This window comes from Pristiophorus japonicus, chromosome 1 (genome assembly GCF_044704955.1).
Source record: "Pristiophorus japonicus isolate sPriJap1 chromosome 1, sPriJap1.hap1, whole genome shotgun sequence".
NCBI lineage: Eukaryota > Metazoa > Chordata > Chondrichthyes > Pristiophoridae > Pristiophorus > Pristiophorus japonicus.
In genome coordinates this window covers 521,538,053-521,563,665 of record NC_091977.1, presented here as the reverse complement: position 1 = coordinate 521,563,665, position 25,613 = coordinate 521,538,053, and the positions used below count along the sequence as shown (strand labels likewise).

The 25,613-nt window shown below is 46.8% G+C and overlaps 1 protein-coding gene across 4 annotated transcripts in view; it reads left to right on the top strand.

Annotated features, from left to right (window-relative positions):
• Window positions 1–25,613, top strand: part of mppe1 (metallophosphoesterase 1) — a 92,996-nt gene that overhangs the window by 46,878 nt on the left and 20,505 nt on the right. For 3 of the 4 annotated variants that reach the window (XM_070896260.1, XM_070896231.1, XM_070896252.1), the window contains 2 exons: window positions 5,767–5,841; window positions 10,929–11,051. In XM_070896260.1, the coding sequence (XP_070752361.1) occupies window positions 5,767–5,841; window positions 10,929–11,051 (198 nt within the window). The remainder of the gene's footprint in view (window positions 1–5,766; window positions 5,842–10,928; window positions 11,052–25,613) is intronic. The other variant, XM_070896242.1, reaches the window with a different exon arrangement.

Sequence of the window (25,613 nt, the reverse complement as noted above, 5' to 3'; positions counted from 1 at the left end):
AACTTCAAAAAGTACTTCATTGGCTGTAAAGCTCTTTGAGATGTTCGCTGGGTGTGAAAGGCGCTATATAAATGTAAGTCGGCCTTTCTTTCTCACTTAGGCTGAACCCAATAGTGAGCAGTGAGTGTCTTGCTTGGGCTTCAAATCACGAATCCAGTTGGCACCAGGACTGCCATATCCCCAGTGTGTTCATTTCAAAATGACAGCCCAAGCACACATCCATCATAGGGCTTGTTGTATCCTTTCTTGTAACCTCCCCACCCCACTCCCCCCAGCCCTGTTGCCCCAACTTACAGCTTCTACTTGTGCCAAGTGAGCACTTTATATTTGTAATGTATGTACCTGTGAGGTTTGCAGAGCTGTTGCGCTGTGAGTGGCTTAGCCAGTCATGTGATGTTCACAAGACTCAATAAAACCCCAGCCAGTTGGGTTCATGGGATCCACGATGAGGAAGGTGCTTGTGAGCCTGGTGGATGAACTGGTAATGTGTAGTGTGATTGTTAAACCATTGCTAATAAACCAACTTAAAAATGTGTTGCTATGAATTCTTAAGCAAAGAACCCATGAAGCAAATACATGACAATATTCAACTTTTTTCCCCCGTCCCCCAATCAGTTCCGGGGCTATCAGTCATCTTCGTCTCTCATCTAGCGTTTTCTTCCTGCAGCCATTCTCTCTCTACATCTTTCCCTGCTTTCAAAAGCCTCCTTCAAGCTTATCTCTTTCATCGTGCTACTTGTACATCCCTAACCTCCCTTTCCCTGCGCGCTGGCACATCTATGAACTACCTTGGGATGTTGCTTTAAATGTGCTATTTAAGTGTAAATTACTTTGTGGATGCATGATATAACAAGGTAAATGAAGATAGAAAACTTCACACATCCTGGTAGCCTGGAGGAGGAATTCATAGAATGCATACGGGATTGTTTCTTACAGAACCTACAAGGGAGCAAGCTATCTTAGATCTGGTCCTGTGTAATGAGGCAGGAATAATAAACGATCTCCTCGTAAAAGATCCTCTTGGAATGAGTGATCACAGTATGGTTGAATTTGTAATACAGATTGAGGATGAGGAAGTAGTGTCTCAAACGAGCGTACTATGCTTAAACAAAGGGGACTACAGTGGGATGAGGGCAGAGTTGGCTAAAGTAGACTGGAAACACAGACTAAACGGTGGCACAATTGAGGAACAGTGGAGGACTTTAAAGGAGCTCTTTCATAGTGCTCAACAAAAATATATTCCAGTGAAAAAGAAGGCGGTAAGAGAAGGGATAACCAGCCGTGGATAACCAAGGAAATAAAGGAGAGTGTCAAATTAAAAACCAATGCGTATAAGGTGGCCAAGGTTAGTGGGAAAATAGAAGATTGGGAAAATTTTAAACGACAGCAAAGAATGACTAAGAAAGCAATAAAGAAAGGAAAGATAGATTACGAAGGTAAACTTGCGCAAAACATAAAAACGGATAGTAAAAGCTTTTACAGATCTATAAAACGGAAAAGAGTGACTAAAGTAAATGTTGGTCCCCTAGAAGATGAGAAGGGGGACTTAATAATGGGAAATGTGGAAATGGCTGCGACCTTAAACAATTATTTTGCTTCGGTCTTTAAAGTGGAAGACACAGAAACCATGCCAGAAATTGCTGGTCACAGGAATGTGGGAAGGGAGGACCTTGAGACAATCACTATCACTAGGGGGGTAGTACTGGACAGGCTAATGGGACTCAAGGTAGACAAGTCCCCTGGTCCTGATGAAATGCATCCCAGGGTATTAAAAGAGATGGCGGAAGTTATAGCAGATGCATTCGTTATAATCTACCAAAAGTCTCTGGACTCTGGGGAGGTACCAGCGGATTGGAAAACAGCTAATGTAACGCCTCTGTTTAAAAAAGGGGGCAGACAAAAGGCAGGTAATTATAGGCCAGTTACTTTAACATCTGTATCATTAAGGAAGAAATAGCGTGACATCTAGATAGGAATAGTGCAATCAAGCAGACGCAGCATGGATTCATGAAGGGGAAGTCATGTTTAACTAATTTACTGGAATTCTTTGAGGATATAACGAGCATGGTGGATAGAGGTGTACCGATGGATGTAGTGTATTTAGATTTTCAAAAGGCATTCGATAAGGTGCCACACAAAAGGTTACTGCAGAAGATAGAGGTATGCGGAGTCAGAGAAAATGTATTAGCATGGATAGAGAATTGGCTGGCGAACAGAAAGCAGAGAGTAGGGATAAATGGGTCCTTTTCGGTTGGAAATCGGTGGTTAGTGGTGTGCCACAGGGATCGGTGCTGGGACCACAACTGTTTACAATAACATAGATGACCTGGAAGAGGGGACAGAGTGTAGTGTAACAAAATTTGCAGATGAGACAAAGATTAGTGGGAAAGCGGGTTGTGTAGAGGACACAGAAAGGCTGCAAAGAGATTTAGATAGGTTAAGCGAATGGGCTAAAGTTTGGCAGATGGAATACAATGTCGGAAAGTGTGAGGTCATCCACCTTGGGAAAAAAAACAGTAAAAGGGAATATTATTTGAATGGGGAGAAATTACAACATGCTGCGGTGCAGAGGGACCTGGGGGTCCCTGTGCATGAAACTCTTTTAGATCCAAAAAGTTAGTTTGCAGGTGCAGCAGGTAATCAGGAAGGCGAATGGAATGTTGGCCTTCATTGCGAGAGGGATGGAATACAAAAGCAGGGAGGTCCTGCTGCAACTGTACAGGGTATTGGTGAGGCCGCACCTGGAGTACTGCGTGCAGTTTTGGTCACTTTACTTAAGGAAGGATATATTAGCTTTGGAGGTGGTACAGAGACGATTCAGGAGGCTGATTCCGGAGATGAGGGGGTTACCTTATGATGATAGATTGAGTAGACTGGGTCTTTACTCGTTGGAGTTCAGAAGGATGAGGGGGGATCTTATAGAAACATTTAAAATAATGAAAGGGATAGACAAGATAGAGGCAGAGAGGTTGTTTCCACTGGTCGGGGAGACTAGAACTAGGGGGTACAACCTCAAAATACGGGGGAGCCAATTTAAAACCGAGTTGAGAAGGAATTTCTTCTCCCAGAGGGTTGTGAATCTGTGGAATTCTCTGCCCAAGGAAGCAGTTGAGGCTAGCTCATTGAATGTATTCAAATCACAGATCGATAGATTTTTAACCAATCAGGGAATTAAGGGTTATGGGGAGCGGGCGGGTAAGTGGAGCTGAGTCCACGGCCAGATCAGCCATGCCCTTTTTGAATGGCGGAGCAGGCTCGAGGGGCTAGATGGCCTACTCCTGTTCCTAATTCTTATGTTCTTATCCTCTTCGGCTCAGATTTAGTTTGTTTCAGCTTCTTCCAGCCCTGCTACCTCACAGCGTAGGGGGAAAAATGGTCTAATTCTGGCTTTCTCAAAAGATGGCTTCATAAGCTAGTCAGCAAATTCAGTTATTCAGTCTTGTTAGCTCCTTCATTGAAATTCATTGACTTTTTTTTTAAAGTCCCAAAGGAAATCGGTCATAGTGGGAGCGGGAGATAGACAGGAAGTCAGGCTGAGGGGCTGAATTTGGGTCAGGACTGGGACTCCGCTGCTGTCAATCAGCGGTGGCGTAGTGGTGATGTCACAGCACGTGTGCGTCACCACGCTCTCTCCCTTCCGTTAAAGGGGAGAGAATCGGGCATTTTAAATCTTTGGCCACTGGGCCACCAGGGAGGGTTTTGGCCGGGCCAACGGCCTGGCACCCAAGAGAGGGTGCCAAGTTGCCCGTTAGCGGCCCAGCCGAACCCGTGAGCACTACCTTGCCGGCCGATCAGGAAGTCGGCCGTCAAAAGTAAATACACGGCGGCCGCGGCAGTGGGCCCTCTCCTTGAAGGACCTCCGCGCTGCCGGGCCGCACTCACTGCAGATACGGTGCGCCGACAGAGAAAGTTGTCGGGGGTACCAAGCGGCGGGGGCTACGATTTTTTGACCTGAATTTTGGTCGGTGGATTTTTCAGGTGAGGGAAAGCGGCCGTGTGCGTTCTGATGACGCGCTTGCGGTCGGTCATCAGCATCGGGCGGTATCGGGGTCCAGGCCGAAAAATCCCCGACCTGAATTTGGGTCGGGTCGGCAAGTTGACCACAAAGCAGCGGCCACGGGGTTCTGCCGCATGACCATCACAAATGGGCGGTAACGGGTCTCTCCGAGACCCTGAATTTCGTCTCCTTATGTCTTATTTTAGAAAAAAAATATCTTTACAAAGGGTGGAATTCTCTGCCACAAACTTTTGTGGCAGAGAATTCCACCCTTTGTAAAGATATTCTTTTTTGAAAAAAAGGGCAATTTGACCACTTCCTTGTATCCCTCACCACACACATCCCCTACAATCTTCCAACCCTGCTTCCTTCTGCGAGGGGAGAAAAATCTCTTCCTCCGTCACCTACAATTGGGGAGTGTCAAACTCGCAACTTTGGCCATCCATTAGCCACAACACTTCTGTGGCCATCGCTTTTCTCATCATGCTCCTCAGCTACACCTTTGATGCTGTTGTGCCCAGCAACATACACGTTCCCATTCTGGACATTCTCAATGGTACGGCCCCAACCTTTGCTCTCTCAAATCCAGGGGGTGTAGACTTCGGCATACCTGGCGTAGAACTGGTTTAGCCATTTATCACCAGATTTGGCTGGACAAGATGAAGCTCTATCTAGCCTCAATCTCGTTTGCCAAAACCATCCGCTCTCTAAGGATCATCCTGGAAAGCAAAGATAACTCCCAGCCCTCTCCCTTCCCCCGGAGCAATGTATTTGCTTTAAGGGTTCCTTGCTTAAGAATTCGTAGCAACACATTTGCATTAGGAACTAGTTGGTTTATTAGCAAAAGGTTTAACAATCACACAACACATTCCCAGTTCATCCACCAGGCTCACAACCACCTGTCTCATCGTGGATCTGCTGAATCCTAACTGGCTGGGGTTTTATTGAGTCTTGTGAACATCACGTGACTGGCTAAGCCACTCACAACTCAACAGTTCTACAAACCTGTGAGCATCCTCACAGGTACGTACATTACACCCGGCTTCTTTTCTCCTCTGCTGGATCTTTACTTCGTGCAAAGGGCACATGGACTTCTTTGTCATTAAGACTGAGACCCTCCACTCAGCTGCCTCTGCTGCTCCCTCTTTCCTACCAAGTTCCCCTTGCCTACCTAGCCAGCCGCCCTCTCCCACCCTGAAACTCCCCCCACCCAGCGTCTTCCTCTGGTATCTCTCCTATCTTCTCTACCTTCTCTCTCTGAGCACGTTTAGTCCATGAGACTCAGCTCCTGCTTCTTCTACCCATTCCACAAAACTGCTGACCATTCAACCTCCCTCTCTGGCCCCCAGGCTAGCTGATATTGTAAATGGTTCTCTTTCAAACCTGCCACAATCACCCCCCCTCCTCAAAGAAACCCACCGTTTACCCCTCTGTCCTTTCAAAATACCACCACCCCCCCCATCTCCAAACTCCGTTTCCTCTCTGATGTCCTTGAACGCGCACAAATCCGTGCCCATCGTTTCCGCGACTCCATGTTTAAAACGTTAAAAGACCTTTAGCTAGTGATGTGAGTTTTTATTCATGAGGGAGATGGGTCCTGCGAGAAGTAAGACCCTCGCGGGTTTGGTGTCTTTTTAATGGGGTAATGGAAAGCTCAGCATCTAACCATATGCCAGTTGATATTCTATTATTATGCGCAGAAAGTGGTGTAAAATTAAACTGGAAAAGACAAATCTTGCGTAACGTTCATGTGACACTTTTGTCAACAGCTGGATCCAGACAATTCCAGTGAGAACTGTAAAGAAAAGGAAATATTCCCAGCATCTGCCCCTATTTTACTCCAGGTAGGAATCTGGTTTAATTTACATTTTCTAAGGTCGAGGGTACCAGTTGGTGATTGAACCCTGATCACCTCGCTGGCCTTGGATGATTAGGTGTACAAATGGGTGGTTTTGGCTTCAACAAATTCAGCGATTTCAAAATTCTCAACCTTGTTTACAAATCCCTCCATGGCCTCGTCCCTCCCTATCTCTGTAATCTCCTCCAGCCTCACAACCCCCTCAAGATGTCTGCGCTCCTCCTAATTCTGCCCTCTTGACCATCCCTGATTATAAATTCTCAACCATTGGTGGCCATGCCTTCTGTTGCCAAGGCTCCAAGCTCTGGAACTCCCTCCCTAAACCTCCCCAGCTCTCTATCTCCCTTTCCTTCTTCAATCGCTCCTTTAAAAGCTACCTCTTTGACCAAGCTTATTTCTACTTATGCGGCTCGGTGTCAAATTTTTTATCTCATAATACTCCTGTGAAGCCTTGGGTCGTTTCACTACATTAAAGGCGCTATATAAATACAAGTTGTTGTTTACTCCTGTTGTGAAGAGAGATGTCCATTGCTGTCCTGCGGCAAGCTTTAGGAACAGCCTGAGGTGTACCTGTACGGAACCAGCTCATTGAGTGACAACCAGCACAGTTTGAGAAGGGGCAGATCCCGCCTGACCAAACAAAGTTGATGTGTTGTTGAGGAAGTGACATCCCTCACTCCCTGGATTTCCAGCACGGCTGTCACACAAGCTTAAGGCCGTGGGTAACCCAAATTATAAGAAAAAGTGAAGACTTGCATTTATATAGCGCTTTCCATGACCACCGGACGTCTCAAAGCGCTTTGCAGCCAATGAAGTACTTTTGGAGTGTAGTCACTGTTGGAATGTGGGAAACGCAGCAGCCAATTTGCGCACAGCAAGCTCCCATAAACAGCAGTGTGATAATGACCAGATAATCTGTTTTTGTTATGTTCACTGAGGGATAAACATTGGCCAAGACACCGGGGATAACTCCCCTGCTCTTCTTCAAAATAGTGCCGTTAGATCTTTTACATCCACCTGAGAGGGCAGATAGGGCCTCGGTTTAATGTCCCATCTGAAAGACGGCACCTCCGACAGTTCAGCACTCCCTCAGCACTACACTGGAGTGTCGGCATGAATTTTTGTGCTCAAGTCTTTGGAGTGGGACTTGAACCCACAACCTTCTGACTCCGAGAGCGAGAGTGTTACCCACTGAGCCACAGCTGACACTTCCACCATGAGCACAGCCCTGGAGAACCTGGGGGCAAAAGTCAGGACCTAGTATTCAGATTGTAGTCTAACTTCCTCCGAACCTGCAGCGGGAAATGCTCCAAATTATATTAAAACTAAAACAAAAGCAAAACACTGCGGATGCTGGAAATCTGACATAGATACAGAAAATGCTGGAAACGCTCAGAGAGAAACCGAGTTAACATTCCAGGTTGATGGGCTTTCGTCAGGACTGGAAAAGGTTAGAGATGTAACGGGGTTTGAAGCAAATACAGAGGCAGAGAAAAAGGTGGGAGGTCAGGGAAAGAACCGAAGAGAAGGACTGTGATGGGGTGGAGGGCAGGAGTGATACAATGACAATGGGTTATGGTGCAAGGCAAAAGGGAGATGGTAATGTTGCAAGTAAAGAAACAAAAGCTGAGTCGAGAAGAGGTGTAAATGATTGCAGCAGAATCATCATCAGCGGCAGTCCCTCGGAATCGAGGAAGACTTGCTTCCACTCTAAAAGTGAGTCCTTAGGTGGCTGAACAGTCCAATACGGGAGCCACAGTCCCTGTCACAGTTGGGACAGATAGTCGTTGAGGGAAGGGGTGGGTGGGACAGATTTTCCGCACGCTCTTTCTGTTGCCTGCGCTTGGTTTCTGCATGCTCTCGGCGTTGAGACTCGAGGTGCTCAGCGCCCTCCCGGATGCACATCCTCCACTTAGGGCGGTCTTGGACCAGGGACTTCCAGGTGTCGGTGGGGATGTCGCACTTTATCAGGGAGGCTTTGAGGGTGTCTTTACAGAATAGAGGGGGAGGGAAGCACGTAAAATCTGGCAAAACGGAAAAGGCTCTCGTGGCCCGGGAATGTGGCGGAAACCAGGCACAGTGCAATACACAGATAGTTAAAAACAGGAGCTCAGTGCCTGGAACAATGTTTCCATAATCCCAGCTTTGACATGGCTGGTAAAGTTACCACACTGCCTGTGCTCGCGGTGATCTGTTTCTGTTTTGACTAAATGTATAAACATTACGGACTGGATTTTAGGCTTTTCTGTCTTCGGGGTGAAAACGGAGGGAAAGTTGCCGGCCGGAAATAGTCTGTGCTTTGGTGAGGAAGGTTCGGTATCTGAGCACTGCGTCAGGGGGGCGCAGCACGTAGGGAGACGTTGTACACTTTTTCGTGGCGCAGGGATGGGAAACTCGCGAACTAAAGTGTCGGGCTTCGAGAGAGGCCTGGGAGTGGGGGGAGGGGAACCTTAAAGAAACACACAAACATTCCCAAAATATTGCCCTCGCCACCACGACACAAATCACTAAACAAATTAAAAGGACAAACACTCGCGCTCCCCTTCCTCTGTGCTGCCGGCTATGCTGGACCACACGGATTTCCCAGGCGGTCACTGCGGGGGTATTTCCGGGCGGACGGATCGGGCAAAAGTAAAAACCGCTGCCGGTGTCGGAACGAGAGGCGTTGCACACCTGGCGCAGCCCCAGCACCGCCGCAGAACCGGACCCGAGGATCGCGACGGGGCGCAGGAGACCTCAACGCCGCCTTTCACGCCGCTCCGGGGCCGAAACCCGGAGCGCAGAGGACGGGAAAATCCAGCCCAATATCCGGTGTATGTCGGCAGACACTTGGAGCGCAGATAATGCAGCGTGAGCTCTTTCCTCGACGCTGAAACGTGAGCCTAAAATTCTGTCCTGTGCCTTTAACGTGGAACGTTTAATCAGTTCCTGTGAAATTAGCAGGAAAAACTCTCTCCTTGATTTTAATTTCCACGCTGCGGCATTTTAAACCCAGCGGGCAGTTACAGAAATCAGTGAGAGCTTTATTTTCACTTAAGTGAAATTGGACATGAGCGATAAATGTTTCACTAGGGCAGCACATTGTCTCTGAGTTTTACAGTTTATTCTTTTGAACACAAAGCTTATTTAATCAAATCTTATTTAAGAATAGCAGATTGCTGAGTCATGTCAACATAGATGGTTGTGACGTTGTACCACTTCGTGGTCGAATTTTCCTTAATATATAAATAGGTAACAGCAATATGAATTACGCAAAAGGCAATTTGGCAAATTGTTTCGGTTCAGAATTTACGGATTCCCATTAATCAACTATTAGGCTCTGAAGAAAGTCGCCTTCCTAAACAGCTCCGCCTATATACAGCCGTGACTCAGTGGGTAGGAGGTTGTGGGTTCACAGTCCCACTCCAGGAGCTTGAGTACATAAATCTAGACTGGCACTCCAGTGCGGTGATGAAGGAGTGCTGCACTGTCGGAGGTGCTGTTTTTCGGATGAGACGTTAAACCGTCCGCTCTCTCAAGTGGATGTAAAAGATCCCATAGCACTATTTCGAAGAAGAACAGGGGTGTCCCGGCCAATATTTATCCCTCAATCATCATAACAAAAACAGATTATTGGTCATTATCACATTGCTGGTTTGTGGGAGCTTGCTGTGCGCAAATTGGCTGCCGCGCTTCCTACATTACAACAGTGACTACACTACACAAAGTACTTCACTGGCTGTAAAGTTCTTTGAGACATCTGGTGGTCGTGAAAGGCGCTATATAAATGCAATGCAAATCTTTCTACACCATTCATAGAATCATAGAATCATTACAGCATGGAAGAAATTCATTCGGCAAGAGCACTTCAGCCAGTCCCATTCCCCCGCCCTTTCCCCATAGCCCTGCAGAAGTTTTTCCTTCAGGTACTTATCCGACTCCCTTTTGAAAGTCGTGATTGAGTCTGCCTCCACCACCTTTCAGGCCGTGCATTCCCGATTGTAACCACTCGCTGCGTAAAAAAAAGTTTTTTCTTGTGCCTCCTTTGGTTCTTTTGCCAATCACCTTTAAATCTGTCTCCTCCGCTTCTCGACATCTCTCTCTCTCCTCCTTCAAGATGCTCCTTAAAATCAACCTCTTTGACCATCCTGCACTTACATCTCCTTATCTGGCTCAGTGTCAAATTTTGTTTGATAAAGCTGCTGTGAAGCGCCTTGGGGTGTTTTAAGAACATAAGATAAGAACATAAGAAATAGGAGCAGGAGTAGGCCATACGGCCCCTCGAGCCTGCTCCGCCATTTAATACGATCATGGCTGATCCGATCATGGACTCAGCTCACTTCCCTACCCGCTCCCCATAACCCTTCACTCCCTTATCGCTCAAAAATCTGTCTATCTCCGTCTTAAATATATTCAATGACCCAGCCTCCACAGCTCTCTGGGGCAGAGAATTCCACAGATTTACAACCCTCTGAGAGAAGAAATTCCTTCTTCTGTTTTGCTACATTAAAGGTGCTATATCCGAGGCGACTGGAAGGAAAAAAAAATTACACAGTGGGTTGTTATGATCTGGATCCTGAAAGGGTTGCGGAAGCTGATTCAATGATATATTTTAAAAGGGAATAGGATACAATCATGAATAAAGATTGCAGGACTACGGGGAAAGAGAACTGGAGTGGGTCTAATTGGATAGCTCTTCCAAAGAGCTGGCACAGGCGCGATGGGCTGAATGGCCTCCTTCTGTGCTGTGTCATTCTATGATTACGTAGAATATATGGCACAGAAACAGGCCATTGGGCCCAACTAGTCTGTGCTGGTGTTTATGCTCTACACAAGGCCGCTCCCATTCCAGCTGGCTCACCTCAGCCTTTCAGCACATCTTTCTATCCGCTTTTCTCTCCTGTACACGTCTGGTTTCCATTTGAGAGCAGCTAAGCTATTCCCCTCAGCCACTTTCTGTGGCAGCGAGTTCCACATTCTAGTCACTCTCTGAGTATAGACATCACTCCGTGTCTCCCTGTTGGATTAGTTAGTAACTCTGATATAACTACAAGTTGTTGTTGTAGAACTAATAGTCTCCCTGTGTGTTTCCAGCATTTTCCCCTTTATCGTACCAGCGATGAGGAGTGTACGGGCGAAGACTCTGCCTCTCCTGAGGAAAAGAAGCTGCTTTTCCGGGAGAAATACGACACATTGTCACGCGAAGCTTCCAACAAAGTAAGGAATGACTTGTAAGAGCTGTAGCTAAGTCTGTTTGGGGCGAGCAGCGTGTAGCTTTCAATTGTATAAGGTGGAAGTGAAACTGTGTGCCTTCCAGTTAGTGCAATGTTAGTGTGTTAGCTGTGGCTCAGTGGGCAGCACTCTTGCCTCTGGGTCGGAAGGTTGTGGGTTCAAGTCCCACTCCACGGACTTCAAATGCATAAATTAAGTTGACATGCCCATAAAAAATGTTTTAAAATCACTTACTTGCTCATCAGTGTTACAGGGCAGTGAGACCTGAATGTGAATTGAGGCTCTCTCAGGTGGATGCAAAAGATCCCAGGGCACTATTTCGAAGAAGAGCAGGGGAGCTATCCCCGGTGTCCTGGCCAATATTTATCCCTCAATCAACATAACAAAACAGATTATTTAGTCATTATTATTTTGCTGTTGGTGGGAACTTGCTGTGTGCAAATTGGCTGCCGCGTTTCCTATATTACAGTGACTACACTTCATAAAATTACTTCATTGGCTCTAAAGTGCTTTGAGACGCTGTGAAAGATACTTTATAAATGCAAGTTCATTCTTTCTTTATGGGTTTTGCCTGGTTTATTACTCTAAGGAGGAACCTCCATTATCTGCAGTGTTGAACAAAATCTTCCCAATGACCCGATACTTGTAGTTAATAGAAATTGGATAATCCTAGTGTCCCTAAATTCTGGTCTTGCACATATGGGCTGGAGTTCCCACTGGGCTAGTCACTGAAGGTAAGTACAATCCTAATAACAAAACCAACATATTTCATCAAGAATAGTGGATGAAATACAAATCACAGAACCAGTGTACAGCTAGCTGACGACCTCTAACGAGGCTTTATCCTGTGAGAATACTTGCAGATCATCAGGATGGTAAAGATTTGGAGCACACATAATTTGGAGCATTCTTTCCTCACTGCTTTTCAATGATTTTATTTTTGTGAATACAGTTCGGTAAAATTCTGTGTCTCTCCTTACTCAAACCTTCCACCTGCGGGTATGAAAGCTGGGGTTTGATATCCTGTCACACAAACCGAGGAGCCAGACAAGTCCTTAATTCCAACCGTTAACTCTTTACTGAGCAAGTGTTTTATCTCCCAGTGTAATAACATGCAGGTACAGCAAGCAATCAGGAAAGCAAATGGTATGTTGGCCTTTATTACAAGAGGATTTCTTCTACTGCAATTATATCGGGCCCTGGTGAGACCACACCTGGAGTAGTGTGTATAGTTTTGGTCTCCTTACCTAAGGAAGGATATACTTGCCATAGAGGGAGTACAACAAAGGTTCACCAGACTAATTCCTGGGATGGGGTGGGGGTGGGGGGGGGGCGGGAGCGGGATTGTCCTATGAAAGAAAGACTGACTTGGATTTATATAGCGCCTTTCACGACCACCACGTGCCTCAAAGCACTTTACAGCCAATGAAGTACTTTTGGAGTGTCGTCACTGTTGTAATGTATCAATGTTGTTGTAATATGAGGAGAGATTGAGTAGACTAGGCCTATATTTTCTAGAGTTTAGCAGAATGACAGGTGATCTCATTGAAACATACAAAATTCTTACAGAGCTTGAGAGGGTAGATGCAGGGAGGATGTTTCCCCTGGCTGGAGAGTCTAGGATCAGGGGTTACAGTCTCAGAATAAGGGGTTGGCCATTTAGCACTGAGATGAAGAGAAATTTCTTTACTCAGAGAGTTGTGAATCTTTGGAATTCTCTCCCCCAGAGGGTTGTGGAGGCTCAATCATTGAGTATATTTAAGACAGAGATTGATAGATTTTAGGATATTAAGGGAATCAAGGGATATGGGGATAGGATAGGAAAGAGGAGTTAGAATCATAAAAATTTACAGCACAGAAGGAGGCTATTTTGGCCCATCGTGTCCGCGCCGGCCGACCAAGAGCTATCCAGCCTAATCCCACTTTCCAGCTCTTGGTCCGTAGCACTGTAGGTTATGGCACTTTAAGTGCACATCCAAGTATTTTTAAAACGTGCTGAGGGTTCCTATCTGTACCACCCTTTCAGGCAGTATGTTCTAGAGCCCCAGTGTAGAAATTTCCCCTCATATCTCCTCTAAACCTACTCCCAATTATTTTAAATCTGTGCCCCCTGGTTGTTGACCCCTCTGCCAAGGGAAACAGATCCTTTCTATCCAGGCCCCTCATAATTTTATACACCTCAATCAGGTCTCCCCTCAGCCTCTTCTGGTCCAAAGAAAACAGACCCAGTATCTCCAATCTTTCCTCATAGCCAAAATTCTCCAGTCCAGGCAACATTCTTGTAAATCTCCTCTGCACCCTTTCCAGTGCAATCACATCTTTCCTGTAATGTGGTGACCAGAACTGCACGCAGTACTCCAGCTGCGGTCTAACCAGTGTTTCATACAGTTCAAGCATAACCTTCATGCTCTTGTATTCCATGCCTCGACTAATAAAGGCAAGTATTCCATATGGCTTCTTAACCACCTTATCAACCTGGCCTGCTACATTCAGGGATCAGTGGACTTGCACTCCGAGGTCCCTTTGTTCCTCTACACTTTTCAGTGTTGTACCATTTAATGTTTATCTCCCTGTGGCTGAGGAGCTCCCCCGGGAGTCGCAGTGCGGATTTCGTCCCTTACGGCGCACAACGGACATGATTTTTGCAGCGCGACAGCTGCAAGATAAATGCAGGGAGCAGCACCAACCCTTGTACATGGTCTTCTTTGACGATGCAAAGGCCTTTGACACGGTCAACCGCGAGGGTCTATGGAGCGTCCTCCTCCATTTCAGCTGCCCCCAAAAGTTCGTCACACCATCCCCCATTTGCTCCACGATGACATGCAGGCCGTGATCCTTACCAACGGATCCATTACAGACCCAATCCATGTCCGGACCGGGGTCAAGCAGGGCTGCGTCATCGCAGCAACCCTCTTCTCAATCTTCCTCACTGCCATGCTCCACCTCACACTCAACAAGCGCCCCGCTGGAGTGGAACTAAACGACAGAACCGGTGGGAATCTGTTCAACCTTCCAGGTCAGGTCCAAGACCATGCTAACCTTTGTCGTCGAGCTACAGTACGCGGACGATGCCTGCGTCTGCGCACATTCAGAGGCTGAACTCCAAGTTATAGTCAACATCTTAAAGTCTTCCTCGATTCCGAGGGACTGCCTATGATTCCCTTGCCTTGTTAGACCTCCCCAAATGCATTACCTCACACTTATCCGGATTGAATTCCATTTACCACTGTTCTGCCCACCTGACCAGTGCATTGATATCTTCCTGCAGTCTGCAGCTTTCTTCTTCATTATCAACCACACAGCCTATTTTAGTACCATCTGCAAACTTCTTAATCATACTCCCAACATTCAAGTGCAAGTCATTGATATATACCACAAAAAGCAAAGGACCCAGCACTGAGCCCTGCGGAACCTCACTGGATACAGACTTCCAGTCAAAAAACACCCATCAACCATGACCCTTTGCTTCCTGCCTCTGAGCCAATTTTGGATCCAACTTGCCACTTTGCCCTGGATCCCATGGGCTATCACTTTTGTGACCAGTTTGCCATGTGGGACCTTATCAAAAGCTTTGCTAAAATCCATATACACGACATCATTGGCACTGCCCTTATCGACCCTCTTGGTTACCTCCTCAAAAAATTCAATCAAGTTAATCAGACACGACCTTCCCTTAACAAATCCATCCTGATTGTCCTTGATTAATCTACGTCTTTCCAAATGAAGATTTATCCTGTCCCTCAGGATTTTTTCCAATAATTTTCCCACCACCGAAGTTAGGCTGACTGGCCTATAATTACTCGGTTTATCCATTTCTCCCTTTTTAAACAAAGGTACAACATTAGCACTCCTCCAGTCCTCTGGCTGCACAGTTGAGGTAGAAGATCAGCCATGATCTTACTGAATGGTGGAGCAGGCTCGAGGGGCCGAATGGCCTACTCTTGCTCCTATTTCTTGTGTTCTTATGTGTAGGTCAATAAGTATGAATGATCTTCGAAGACCAGGCCCTCAGATCTGTCACCAAGCTCATGGTCTACAGGGCTGTATAATACCTGCCCTCCTGTATGGCTCAGAGGCATGGACCATGTACACGTCGCTGGAGAAATACCACCAACGATGCCTCCACAAGATCCTACAAATCCCCTGGGAGGACAGACGCACCAACATTAGCGTCCTCGACCAGGCCAACATCCCCAGTATTGAAGCACTGACCACACTTGATCAGCTCCGCTGGGCAGGCCACGTTGTCCGCATGCCAGACACGAGACTCCCAAAGCAAGCGCTCTACTCAGAACTCCTTTATGGCAAATGAGCCAAGGGTGGACAGAGGAAATATTTCAAGGACACCCTCAAAGCCTCCCTGACACTTGGGAGTCCCTGGCCAAAGACCGCCCTGAGTGGAGGAAGTGCATCCAGGAGGGCGCTGAGCGCCTCGAGTCTCATCGCCGAGTGCACGCAGACATCAAGCGCGGGTAGCGGAAAGAACGTGCGGCGAACCTGTCCCACCCACCCATACCCTCATCGACTGTCTGTCCCACCTGTGGCAGGAACTGTGGTTCTCGTATTGGACTGTTCAGCCACCTAAGGACTCATTCTAAGAGAGGAAGCAAGTCTTCCTCGATTCCGAGAGACTGCCTATGATGATGATAAGTATGAATGACGCCAGACTCGGCCACCCGAACTGACTTACATTTAAGCCAGTTCCAATCGAAATTAATTTTATGAACTTAACCCTCAATCACGTTCCACTCAACCTGCTGAGTAGATGAATTAACTTGTTCTTGCCAAATCAATGGAGAAAGCAGACAGACAACAAGTTTCACACTAAACACTGTTTATTGGTCAGAAACCACAACTTAAAGTTGGGCACTCAGATGCTTGAAGACAAACATAAGTGCAGTTGGAGTTACCTAGCAATTGAGTAGCAAATCATTGATGGACAGAATTGCTCAACAGAAGGAGCAACGCAAAAGATTTTGCAGACAATCCGCTAAATCACTGTTCATCAGTGCCAACAGCTCCTGAGCTTTTACTGCAGCACTGATCAAAGTCTTGAATTCATAAATTGGTGAGATAACCTGTCAGCTGTCTAAGTGAAAGTAAACAGCTTTGAACAGGCAGTTTATCAAATGGCTCTGGTTACGGTGGCATAGTGGTAATGGTAATGACTAGTAATCCAAAGGTAATAAAAACAGCAAATATTGGAAATACTCAGCAGGTCAGGCAGCATCTGTGCAGAGAGAAACAGAGTTAACGTTTCAGGTCGATGACCCTTCGCCGGAGGCCTGGACTAATGATCCGGAAACAAGAATTCAAATCCCACCATGTCAGCTGGGGAATTTAAATTCAATTAAATAAATCTGGAATAAAAGCTAGGATCAGTAATGGTGACCATGAAACTATCGGGACTAAAGGTGGACAAGTCCCCTGGACCTGATGGCTTGCATCCTAGGGTCTTAAAAGAAGTGGCTGCAGAGATAGTGGATGCATTGGATGTAATCTACTAAAATTCCCTGGATTCTGGGAGGTCCCAGCGGATTGGAAAACCACAAATGTAATGCCCCTATTTAAAAAAGGAAGCAGATAGAAAGCAGGAAACTATAGATCAGTTGGCCTAACGTCTGTCATTGGGAAAATGCTGGAGTTCATTATTAAGGAAGCAGTAGCAGGACATTTGCAAGATCATAATACAGTCAAGCAGAGTCAGCATGATTTTATGAAAGGGAAATCATGTTTGGAAAGTTTGCTGGAGTTCTTTAAGGATGTAATGAACAGGGTGTATAAGGGGGAACCAGTGGATGTGGTGTATTTAGATTTCCAGAAGGCATTCGATAAGGTGCCACATAAAAGGTTACTGCACAAGAGCTCAAGGGGTTGGGGGTAATATATTAGCATGGATAGAGGATTGGCTAACTAACAGAAAACAGAGAGTCGGGATAAATGTGTAATTTTCCGGGTGGCAAACAGTAATTAGTGGTGTGCCATAGGTGTCGGTGCTGGGGCCGCAACTATTTACAATCTATATTAATGGTTTGGATGAAGGGACCGAGTGTAATGTAGCCAAGTTTGTTGATGAAACAAAGATGGGTGGGAAAGTAAGTTGTGAGGAGGACACAAAAAATCTGCACAGGAATATAAACATTGGTAGATGGAGTATAATGTGGGAAAGTGTGGCAGAAAAAATAAAAAAGCAAATTATTATTTAAATGGAGAAAAATTACAAAATGCTGCAGTAAACAGAGACCTGGGGGTCCTTGTGCATGAAACACAAAAAGTTAGTATGCAGGCACAGCAAGTAATCAGGAAGGCAAATGGAATGTTGGCCTTTATTGCAGGGGGAATGGAGTATAAAAGCAGAGAAATCCTGCTACAACTGTACAGGGTATTGGTGAGGCCACTCCTGGAGTACTGCGTACAGTTTTGTCTCCTTATTTAAGGAGGGATGTGCTTGCATTGGAGGCAATCAGAGAAGGTTCACTCGGATGGTTCCTGAGATGAAGGGGTTGATTTGTGAAGAAAGGTTGAGCAGATTGGGCCTGTACTCATTGGCGTACAGAAGAATGAGAGGTGATCTTATTGAAACATAAGGCAATGAGGTGGCTTGACAAGGTAGTTGCAGAGAGGAAGTTTCCACTCCTGGGGGAATCTAGAACTAGGGGGCATAGTTTCAGAATAAGGGGTCACCCATCTAGAACAGAGGGTTATAAATCTATGGAATTATCTGCCCCAGAGAGCTGGGTCATTGGGCCCAAGTTTCGGGCCGTGCCTAGAACGGCGCAGCCCCGACCTGGATGCCTGTTTCTCGCGCCAGAAAGTGCGCCTAAAAAAAACTTCCATATTCTCCGGCTCCCTGCTGGTCCTCTGGCCCTCAGCGCGGCGCAGCACGAGCTGTGGGGGGGCGGAGCTAGGTCCCTGCGCTGAAAACAGTGCCGGGACCTCTGCACATGCGCGCTACAGTGGCCGTGTATGTGCAGTAGCTCCAGGCGCCCCAAACTGTGTGGGAGGGGCCCAAATCACGCAGCCCCTAGCCCTGGCCCAATGGCCTCACTGGGGCTGCGCGAATAAGGCTGCCTCCCACGCCCAGCTCCTGCTTCCTCCCGACCCGACTCGACTCCCGCTCCCCCCGGACCGGACCCGACCCGAAGTCAGTACTGAAGCATTGCTCTCCAGACGGGCTGGTTCCATTTTACCCCCCTTACCTTACAGCCTTGTTTTTAACAAAGGGACCCACACAAGTATGAGGGATCGTGGCTTGTTTCCGACTCGCTCAGCACTTTTTCCCTGGGCCTGGGTGGCTTTATGACTCAATTGCTAAAAGACTGTATTAACCAGTTTACCTCCCTGCAATCAGTTTAACAGTTGAACTCCAAATTGTATGGGCATTCTCAGGCAGTTTACAGGGTATTTCCCTCACAAATCTATCCGGACAACTTTAGGGGGCCGCTGTTCCTAGAAGCGTTACACTTACAGTGCTGCCTCACCCACTTTCGCAGACACAGAGACTGACAGACATGCTCACACAAGCTACTTACATTTGCAGTCAAGCTCCTTCATTATATAACGCCCCTATTTAAAAAAGGAGGCAGCCAAAAAGCAGGAAACTATAGACCAGTTAGCCTAACATCTGTGGTTGGGAAAATGTTGGATTCCATTATTAAAGAAACAGTAGCAGGACATTTGGAAAAGCAAAATTCGGTCAGGCAGAGTCAGCATGGATTTATGAAGGGGAAGTCATGTTTGACAATTTTTCTGGAGTTCTTCGAGGATGTAATGAACAGGGTGGATAAAGGGGAACCAGTGGATGTGGTGTATTTGGACTTCCAGAAGGCATTTGACAAGGTGCCACATAAAAGGTTACTGCACAAGATAAAAGTTCACAGGGTTGGGGGTAATATATTAGCATGGATGGAGGATTGGCTAACTAACAGAGAGTCAGGATAAATGGTTCATTCTCTGGTTGGCAACCAGTAACTAGTGGGGTGCCGCAGGGATCAGTGCTGTGACCCCAACTATTTACATTCTATATTAACGACTTGGAAGAAGGGACTGAGTGTAACGTAGCCAAGTTTGCTGATGATACAAAGATGGGAGGAAAAGCAATGTGTGAGGAGGACACAAAACATCTGCAAAAGGACATAGACAGGCTAAGTGAGTGGGCAAACATTTGGCAGATGGAGTATAATGTTGTAAAGTGTGAGGTCATGCATTTTGGCAGAAAAAAATCAAAGAGCAAGTTATTATTTAAATGGAGAAAGATTGCAAAGTGTCGCAGTACAGCGGAACCTGGGGGTGCTTGTGCATGAAACACAAAAGGATAGTATGCAGTTACAGCAAGTGATCAGGAAGGCCAATGGTATCTTTGCTTTTATTGCAAAGGGGATGGAGTATAAAAGCAGGAAGTCTTGCTACAGCTATATAAGGTATTGGTGAGGTCACATCTGGAATACTGCGTGGAGTTTTGATTTCCATATTTACGAAAGGATATACTTGCTTTGGAGGCAGTTCAGAGAAGGTTCACTAGGTTGATTTTGGGGATGAGGGGGTTGACTTATGAGGAAAGGTTGAGTAGGTTGGGCCTCTACTCATTGGAATTCAGAAGAATGAGAGGCGATCTTATCGAAACGTATAAGATTATGAGGGGGCTTGACAAGGTGGATGCAGAGAGGATGTTTCCACTGATGGGGGAGATTAGAACTAGAGGGCATGATCTTAGAATAAGGGGCCGCCCATTTAAAACAGAGATGAGGAGAAACTTGTTCTCTCTGAGGGTTGTAAATCTGTGGAATTCGCTGCCTCAGAGAGCTGTGGAAGCTGGGACATTGAATAAATTTAAGAGAGAAATAGACAGTTTCTTAAACGATAAGGGGTTATAGGGAGCGGGCGGGGAAGTGGAGCTGAGTCCATGATCAGATCAGCCATGATCTTATTGAATGGCGGAGCAGGCTCAAGGGACTGTATGGCCTAATCCTGTTCCTATTTGTTATGTTCTTATGACACCATCCAGGACAAAGCAGCTCGCTCGATCGGCACCCTGTCCACTGCCTCAAACATTCACTCCCTCCGCCTCACCGTGGCTACAGTGTGCACCATCTGCAAGATGCACTGCAACAACTCACCAAGGCTTCTTTAGCAGCACCTCCCAAACCCGTGACCTCTACTACCTAGAAGGACAAGGGCAGCAGGTGCATGGGAACACCATCACCTGCAAGTTCCTCTCTGAGTTACACACCACCCTGACTTGGAAATATATCGCCGTTCCTTCATCGTCGCTGGGTCAAAATCCTGGAACTCCCTCCCTAACAGCACTGTGGGAGTACCTTCACCACACGGACTGCAGCGGTTCAAGAAGGCGGCTCACCACCACCTTCTCAAGGGCCATTAGGGAGGGGCAATAAAAGCCGGCCTTGCCAGCGACGTCCACATCCCAGGAACGAATGAAAAAGAAACCAGTCTTATTTCCACAGTAGGTGAGCAGATTGCTCTTTCATCTGTGGAATCTGTCAATCCAGCTGTGGCTGATAATTGAAAAACCCTTTTATGTTGCCTCTCTCTGTTATAAAGGTTCTATATGAACTGAAGTTGGACAGTATGAAGGCCATTCCTAGAGGGCTGAAATCACAACATATAACGGAATTAGCCTCCTAGCATTCACCCTGCCAAGCCCGCTAAGAATGTTGTATGTTTCAAAGAGATCACCTCTCATTCTTCTAAACTCCAGAGAATACATTCTACTCAATCTCTCCTCATGAGTCAATCCCCTCATCCCAGAAATCAATCTAGTGAACTTTCCTTTAACCCCCTCGAAGGCAAGCACAGCCTTCCTTGGGTAAGGAGACCAGAGCGCCGAAATTCAGGGTTTCCGAGAGACCTGTCACTGCCCGTTTGCGACGGCCATGCGGCGGAATCCCATGGCTGCCGCTTTGTGGTCAACTGGCTGCCCCGACCCAAATTCAGGTCGGGGATTTTTCGGCCTGGACCCCGATATCGCCCGATGCTGATGACCGACCGCTGCAAGCGCATCATCAGAACGCACACCATCGCTTTCCCTCACCTGAAAAATCTACCGACCAAAATTCAGGTCGAAAAATCATAGCCTCGCCGCGCGGTGCCTCCGACAGCTTTCTCTGTCGGCGCACCGTATCCGCAGTGAGTGCGGCCCGGCAGCGCGGCGGCCCTTCAAGGGGAGGGCCCACTCTCTTGGGTGCCAGGCCGCTGGCCTGGCCGAAACCCTCCCTGGTGGCCCAGTGACCAAAGATTTAACGGAGGGGAGAGAGCGCTGTGACGCACACATGCTGTGACATCACCATTACTGCACCACTGATTGACAGTGACAGAGTCCCGATCCGACCCAAATTCAGCCCCTCAGCCTGATTTCCTGTCGATCCCCCGCCCCCACTATGACCGATCTCCTTTGGGCCTTTTCAATGTCGTGAAAATCGATCATCTGACCGCCTCATGGATCCCAGCGGTAAAAACAGAAAAAAAACTCATAGGTGCGCCAGCTGTCTTGCGCTCATGAATTTTGGACCCTAGATCTGTACACAGTACTCCAGGTGTGGTCTCACCAAGGCCCTATATAATTCAGTAAGACTTCCTTACTCTTGTACTCCAACCCCCTTGCAATAAAGGCTAACAAACCATTTGCTTTCCTAACATTTGCTGGTCTCTCACCTGTTCAAATATTCAGCTTCTCCATTCTTGCTATTGAGGGAGTGCAGCGAAGGTTCACCAGACTGATTCCCGTGATGGCGGGACTGACATATGAGGAGAGACTGGATCAACTGGGCCTGTAGCCACTGGAGTTTTGAAGAATGAGAGGGGATCTCATAGAAACATATAAAATTCTGACGGGATTGGACAGGTTAGAGGCAGGAAGAATGTTCCCGTTGCTGGGGAGTTCCAGAACCAGGGGACACAGTCTAAGGATAAGGGGTAAGCCATTTAGGACCGAGATGAGGAGAAACTTCTTCACTCAGAGAGTTGTTAACCTGTGGAATTCCCTGACGCAGAGAGTTGTTGATGCCAGTTCATTGGATATATTCAAGAGGGAGTTAGATATGGCCCTTATGGCTAACGGGATCAAGGGGTATGGAGAGAAAGCAGGAAAGGGGTACTGAGGTGAATGATCAGCCATGATCTTATTGAATGGTGGTGCAGGCTCGAAGGGCCGAATGGCCTACTCCTGCACCTAGTTTCTATGTTTCTAATTTCACATTTTCCCACACGAGACTCCATCTGCCACCTTCTTGCCCCCTCACTTAATCTGGACACCCCTATTAGAAATTCTCGTTTTTGATGATAAACCCATTTTGAGCTGGATATCCCTTTGCAACATCTCTGCATCTTCCTCACAGCCTCCTGTGAGGCGGTAGTATCGCCCTGGTGCTAAAAAGCAAGTGCCACCATTTCCTTCCTAATTTTTGCTGATGTTTTACTGTGCAAAGCGCTCTCAGCTAAAATCTGCAGTGTCTCCACTGCACTGACAGCTTTCACACTCTGCATCTAATGCCAATGCAAATGAAAGGCCATAAAGTGGCAAGAGGATCCCAGGACAGAGCAGATGGCCCGATCTCATTACTGCCCTCAGAGCCATCTAAAGTTCGGGAAGGACTAAAGTTTAAAAAAAAAATTGACTCCTACTCTTTTTGCAAGACTAAAGATTCTCAGATGTGTCAGCCTTGGCTCAGTGGGCAGCACTCACACCTCTGAGTCAGAAGGTTGTGGGTTCAAGTCCCACTCCAGGGGCTTGAGCACATAACCTAGGCCGACACTCCAGTGCAGTGCTGAGGGAGTGCCGCACTGTCGGAGGTGCCGTCTTTCGAATGAGACGTTAAACCGAGTGCCACCATTTGCTCTCTCAGGTGGATGTTAAAGATCCCATGGCACTATTTAGATAATAGCCGGGGAGTTCTCCTGGCCAATATTTGTCCCTTAACTAATATCACAGATTATCTGGTCATTTATCTCATTGCTGTTTGTGGGAGCTTGCTGTGCACATAATTGGCTGCCGTGATTCCCTACATTACAGCACTTCTTTGGCTGTGAATCGTTGTTTTTATTTCTTTCTATTAAAGAGTATTTGTATTTACGAGTGGTGACCTGGTGCCGTTTTATTCGGCCAAAGGCTGCCCTAAGTGGAGGAAGTGCATCCGGGAGGGCGCTGAGCACTGTAAAAAGGAGGTTAAGAGAGCATGCCGAGAGCATGCAGAAATCAAGCGCAGGCAGCAGAAAGAGCATGTGGCAAACCAGACTCCCCACCCACCCCTTTCCTTCAACCACTGTCTGTCCCACCTGTGACAGGGACTGTGGTTCTCGTATTGGACTGTTCAGCCACCGAAGAACTCATGTTAAGAGTGGAAGCAAGTTTTCCTCGATTCCGAGGGAGTGCCTAAGATTTATTAGTGCACCTGAAAATGGGTTTGTCACTCAGAAGAAGCACTTTTAATAAGCATGTCCAGTCTTGTGCCTGTCAGTAACTCGATTTAGAATCACTGAAAATGACTTAAAAAAAAAACTATATTGAACCATTTAATAATTTCATTGGTGAACACTAGTCAGCTTCTTTGTAAATTAAATACTTTTTGATATGAAAAAACTTCGAAAACGTGCCTATGCACCTAAGAAAATGAGCTCAATTTGAAGAGCCTTCCCGAACCGGCAGGATCAATGGAATCGCGCAATGTTCATCTGGGGGCGTGGCCAGTTTTGTGGGCGGGGCCTGTCTGGGCGAATTGAAGCTTGACCCGGTGTAAAAGATGGCGGAGAACACGAGCGTAAGTGGTTTGGGACGTGATTCACTTGCGTTTTGAATCCCTCGATCTTTTGCGCTGGTTCGGTCGAGCCTGCCCGGAATGTGCTGGAATCTGGGTGCAAAACAGGAACACACAGCCTCCCGTAGGGGTTCACTTTCAGTGGCACCGACCAGTTAGAACTGTGTTGAGGAGGAATTTCTTCTCTCTGAGGGTTGTGAATCTATGGAATTCTCTGCCCCAGAGAGCTGTGGAGGCTGGGTCATTGAATATATTTAAGGTGGAGATAGACAGCTTTTTGAGCGATAAGGGAGTCAAGGATTATGGGGAGCGGGCAGGGAAACATAGAAACATAGAAACATAGAAAATAGGTGCAGGAGCAGGCCATTCAGACCTTCTAGCCTGCACCGCCATTCAATGAGTTCATGGCTGAACATGAAACTTCAGTACCCCCTTCCTGCTTTCTCGCCATAACCCTTGATCCCCCGAGTAGTAAGGACTTCATCTAACTCCCTTTTGAATATATTTAGTGAATTGGCCTCAACTACTTTCTGTAGTAGAGAATTCCACAGGTTCACCACTCTCTGGGTGAAGAAGTTTCTCCTCATCTCGGTCCTAAATGGCTTACCCCTTATCCTCAGACTGTGACCCCTGGTTCTGGACTTCCCCAACATTGGGAACATTCTTTCTGCATCTAACCTGTCTAAACCCGTCAGAATTTTAAACGTTTCTATGAGGTCCCCTCTCATTCTTCTGAACTCCAGTGAATACAAGCCCAGTTGATCCAATCTTTCTTGATAGGTCAGTCCCGCCATCCCGGGAATCAGTCTGGTGAACCTTCGCTGCACTCCCTCAATAGCAAGAATGTCCTTCCTCAAGTTAGGAGACCGAAACTGTACACAATACTCCAGGTGTGGCCTCACCAAGGCCCTGTACAACTGTAGCAACACCTCCCTGCCCCTGTATTCAAATCCCCTCGCTATGAAGGCCAACATGCCATTTGCTTTCTTAACCGCCTGCTGTACCTGCATGCTAACCTTCAATGACTGATGTACCATGACACCCAGGTCTCGTTGCACCTTCCCTTTTCCTAATCTGTCACCATTCAGATAATAGTCTGTCTCTCTGTTTTTACCACCAAAGTGGATAACCTCACATTTATCCACATTATACTTCATCTGCCATGCATTTGCCCACTCACCTAACCTATCCAAGTCACTCTGCAGCCTAATAGCATCCTCCTCGCAGCTCACACTGCCACCCAACTTAGTATCATCCGCAAATTTGGAGATACTGCATTTAATCCCCTCGTCTAAATCATTAATGTACAATGTAAACAGCTGGGGCCCCAGCACAGAACCTTGCGGCACTCCACTAGTCACTGCCTGCCATTCTGAAAAGTACCCGTTTACTCCTACTCTTTGCTTCCTGTCTGACAACCAGTTCTCAATCCACGTCAGCACACTACTCCCAATCCCATGTGCTTTAACTTTGCACATTAATCTCTTGTGTGGGACCTTGTCGAAAGCCTTCTGAAAGTCCAAATATACCACATCAACTGGTTCTCCTTTGTCCACTTTACTGGAAACATCCTCAAAAAATTCCAGAAGATTTGTCAAGCATGATTTCCCTTTCACAAATCCATGCTGACTTGGACCTATCATGTCACCATTTTCCAGATGCACTGCTATGACATCCTTAATAATTGATTCCATCATTTTACCCACTACTGAGGTCAGGCTGACCGGTCTATAGTTCCCTGTTTTCTCTCTCCCTCCTTTTTTAAAAAGTGGGGTTA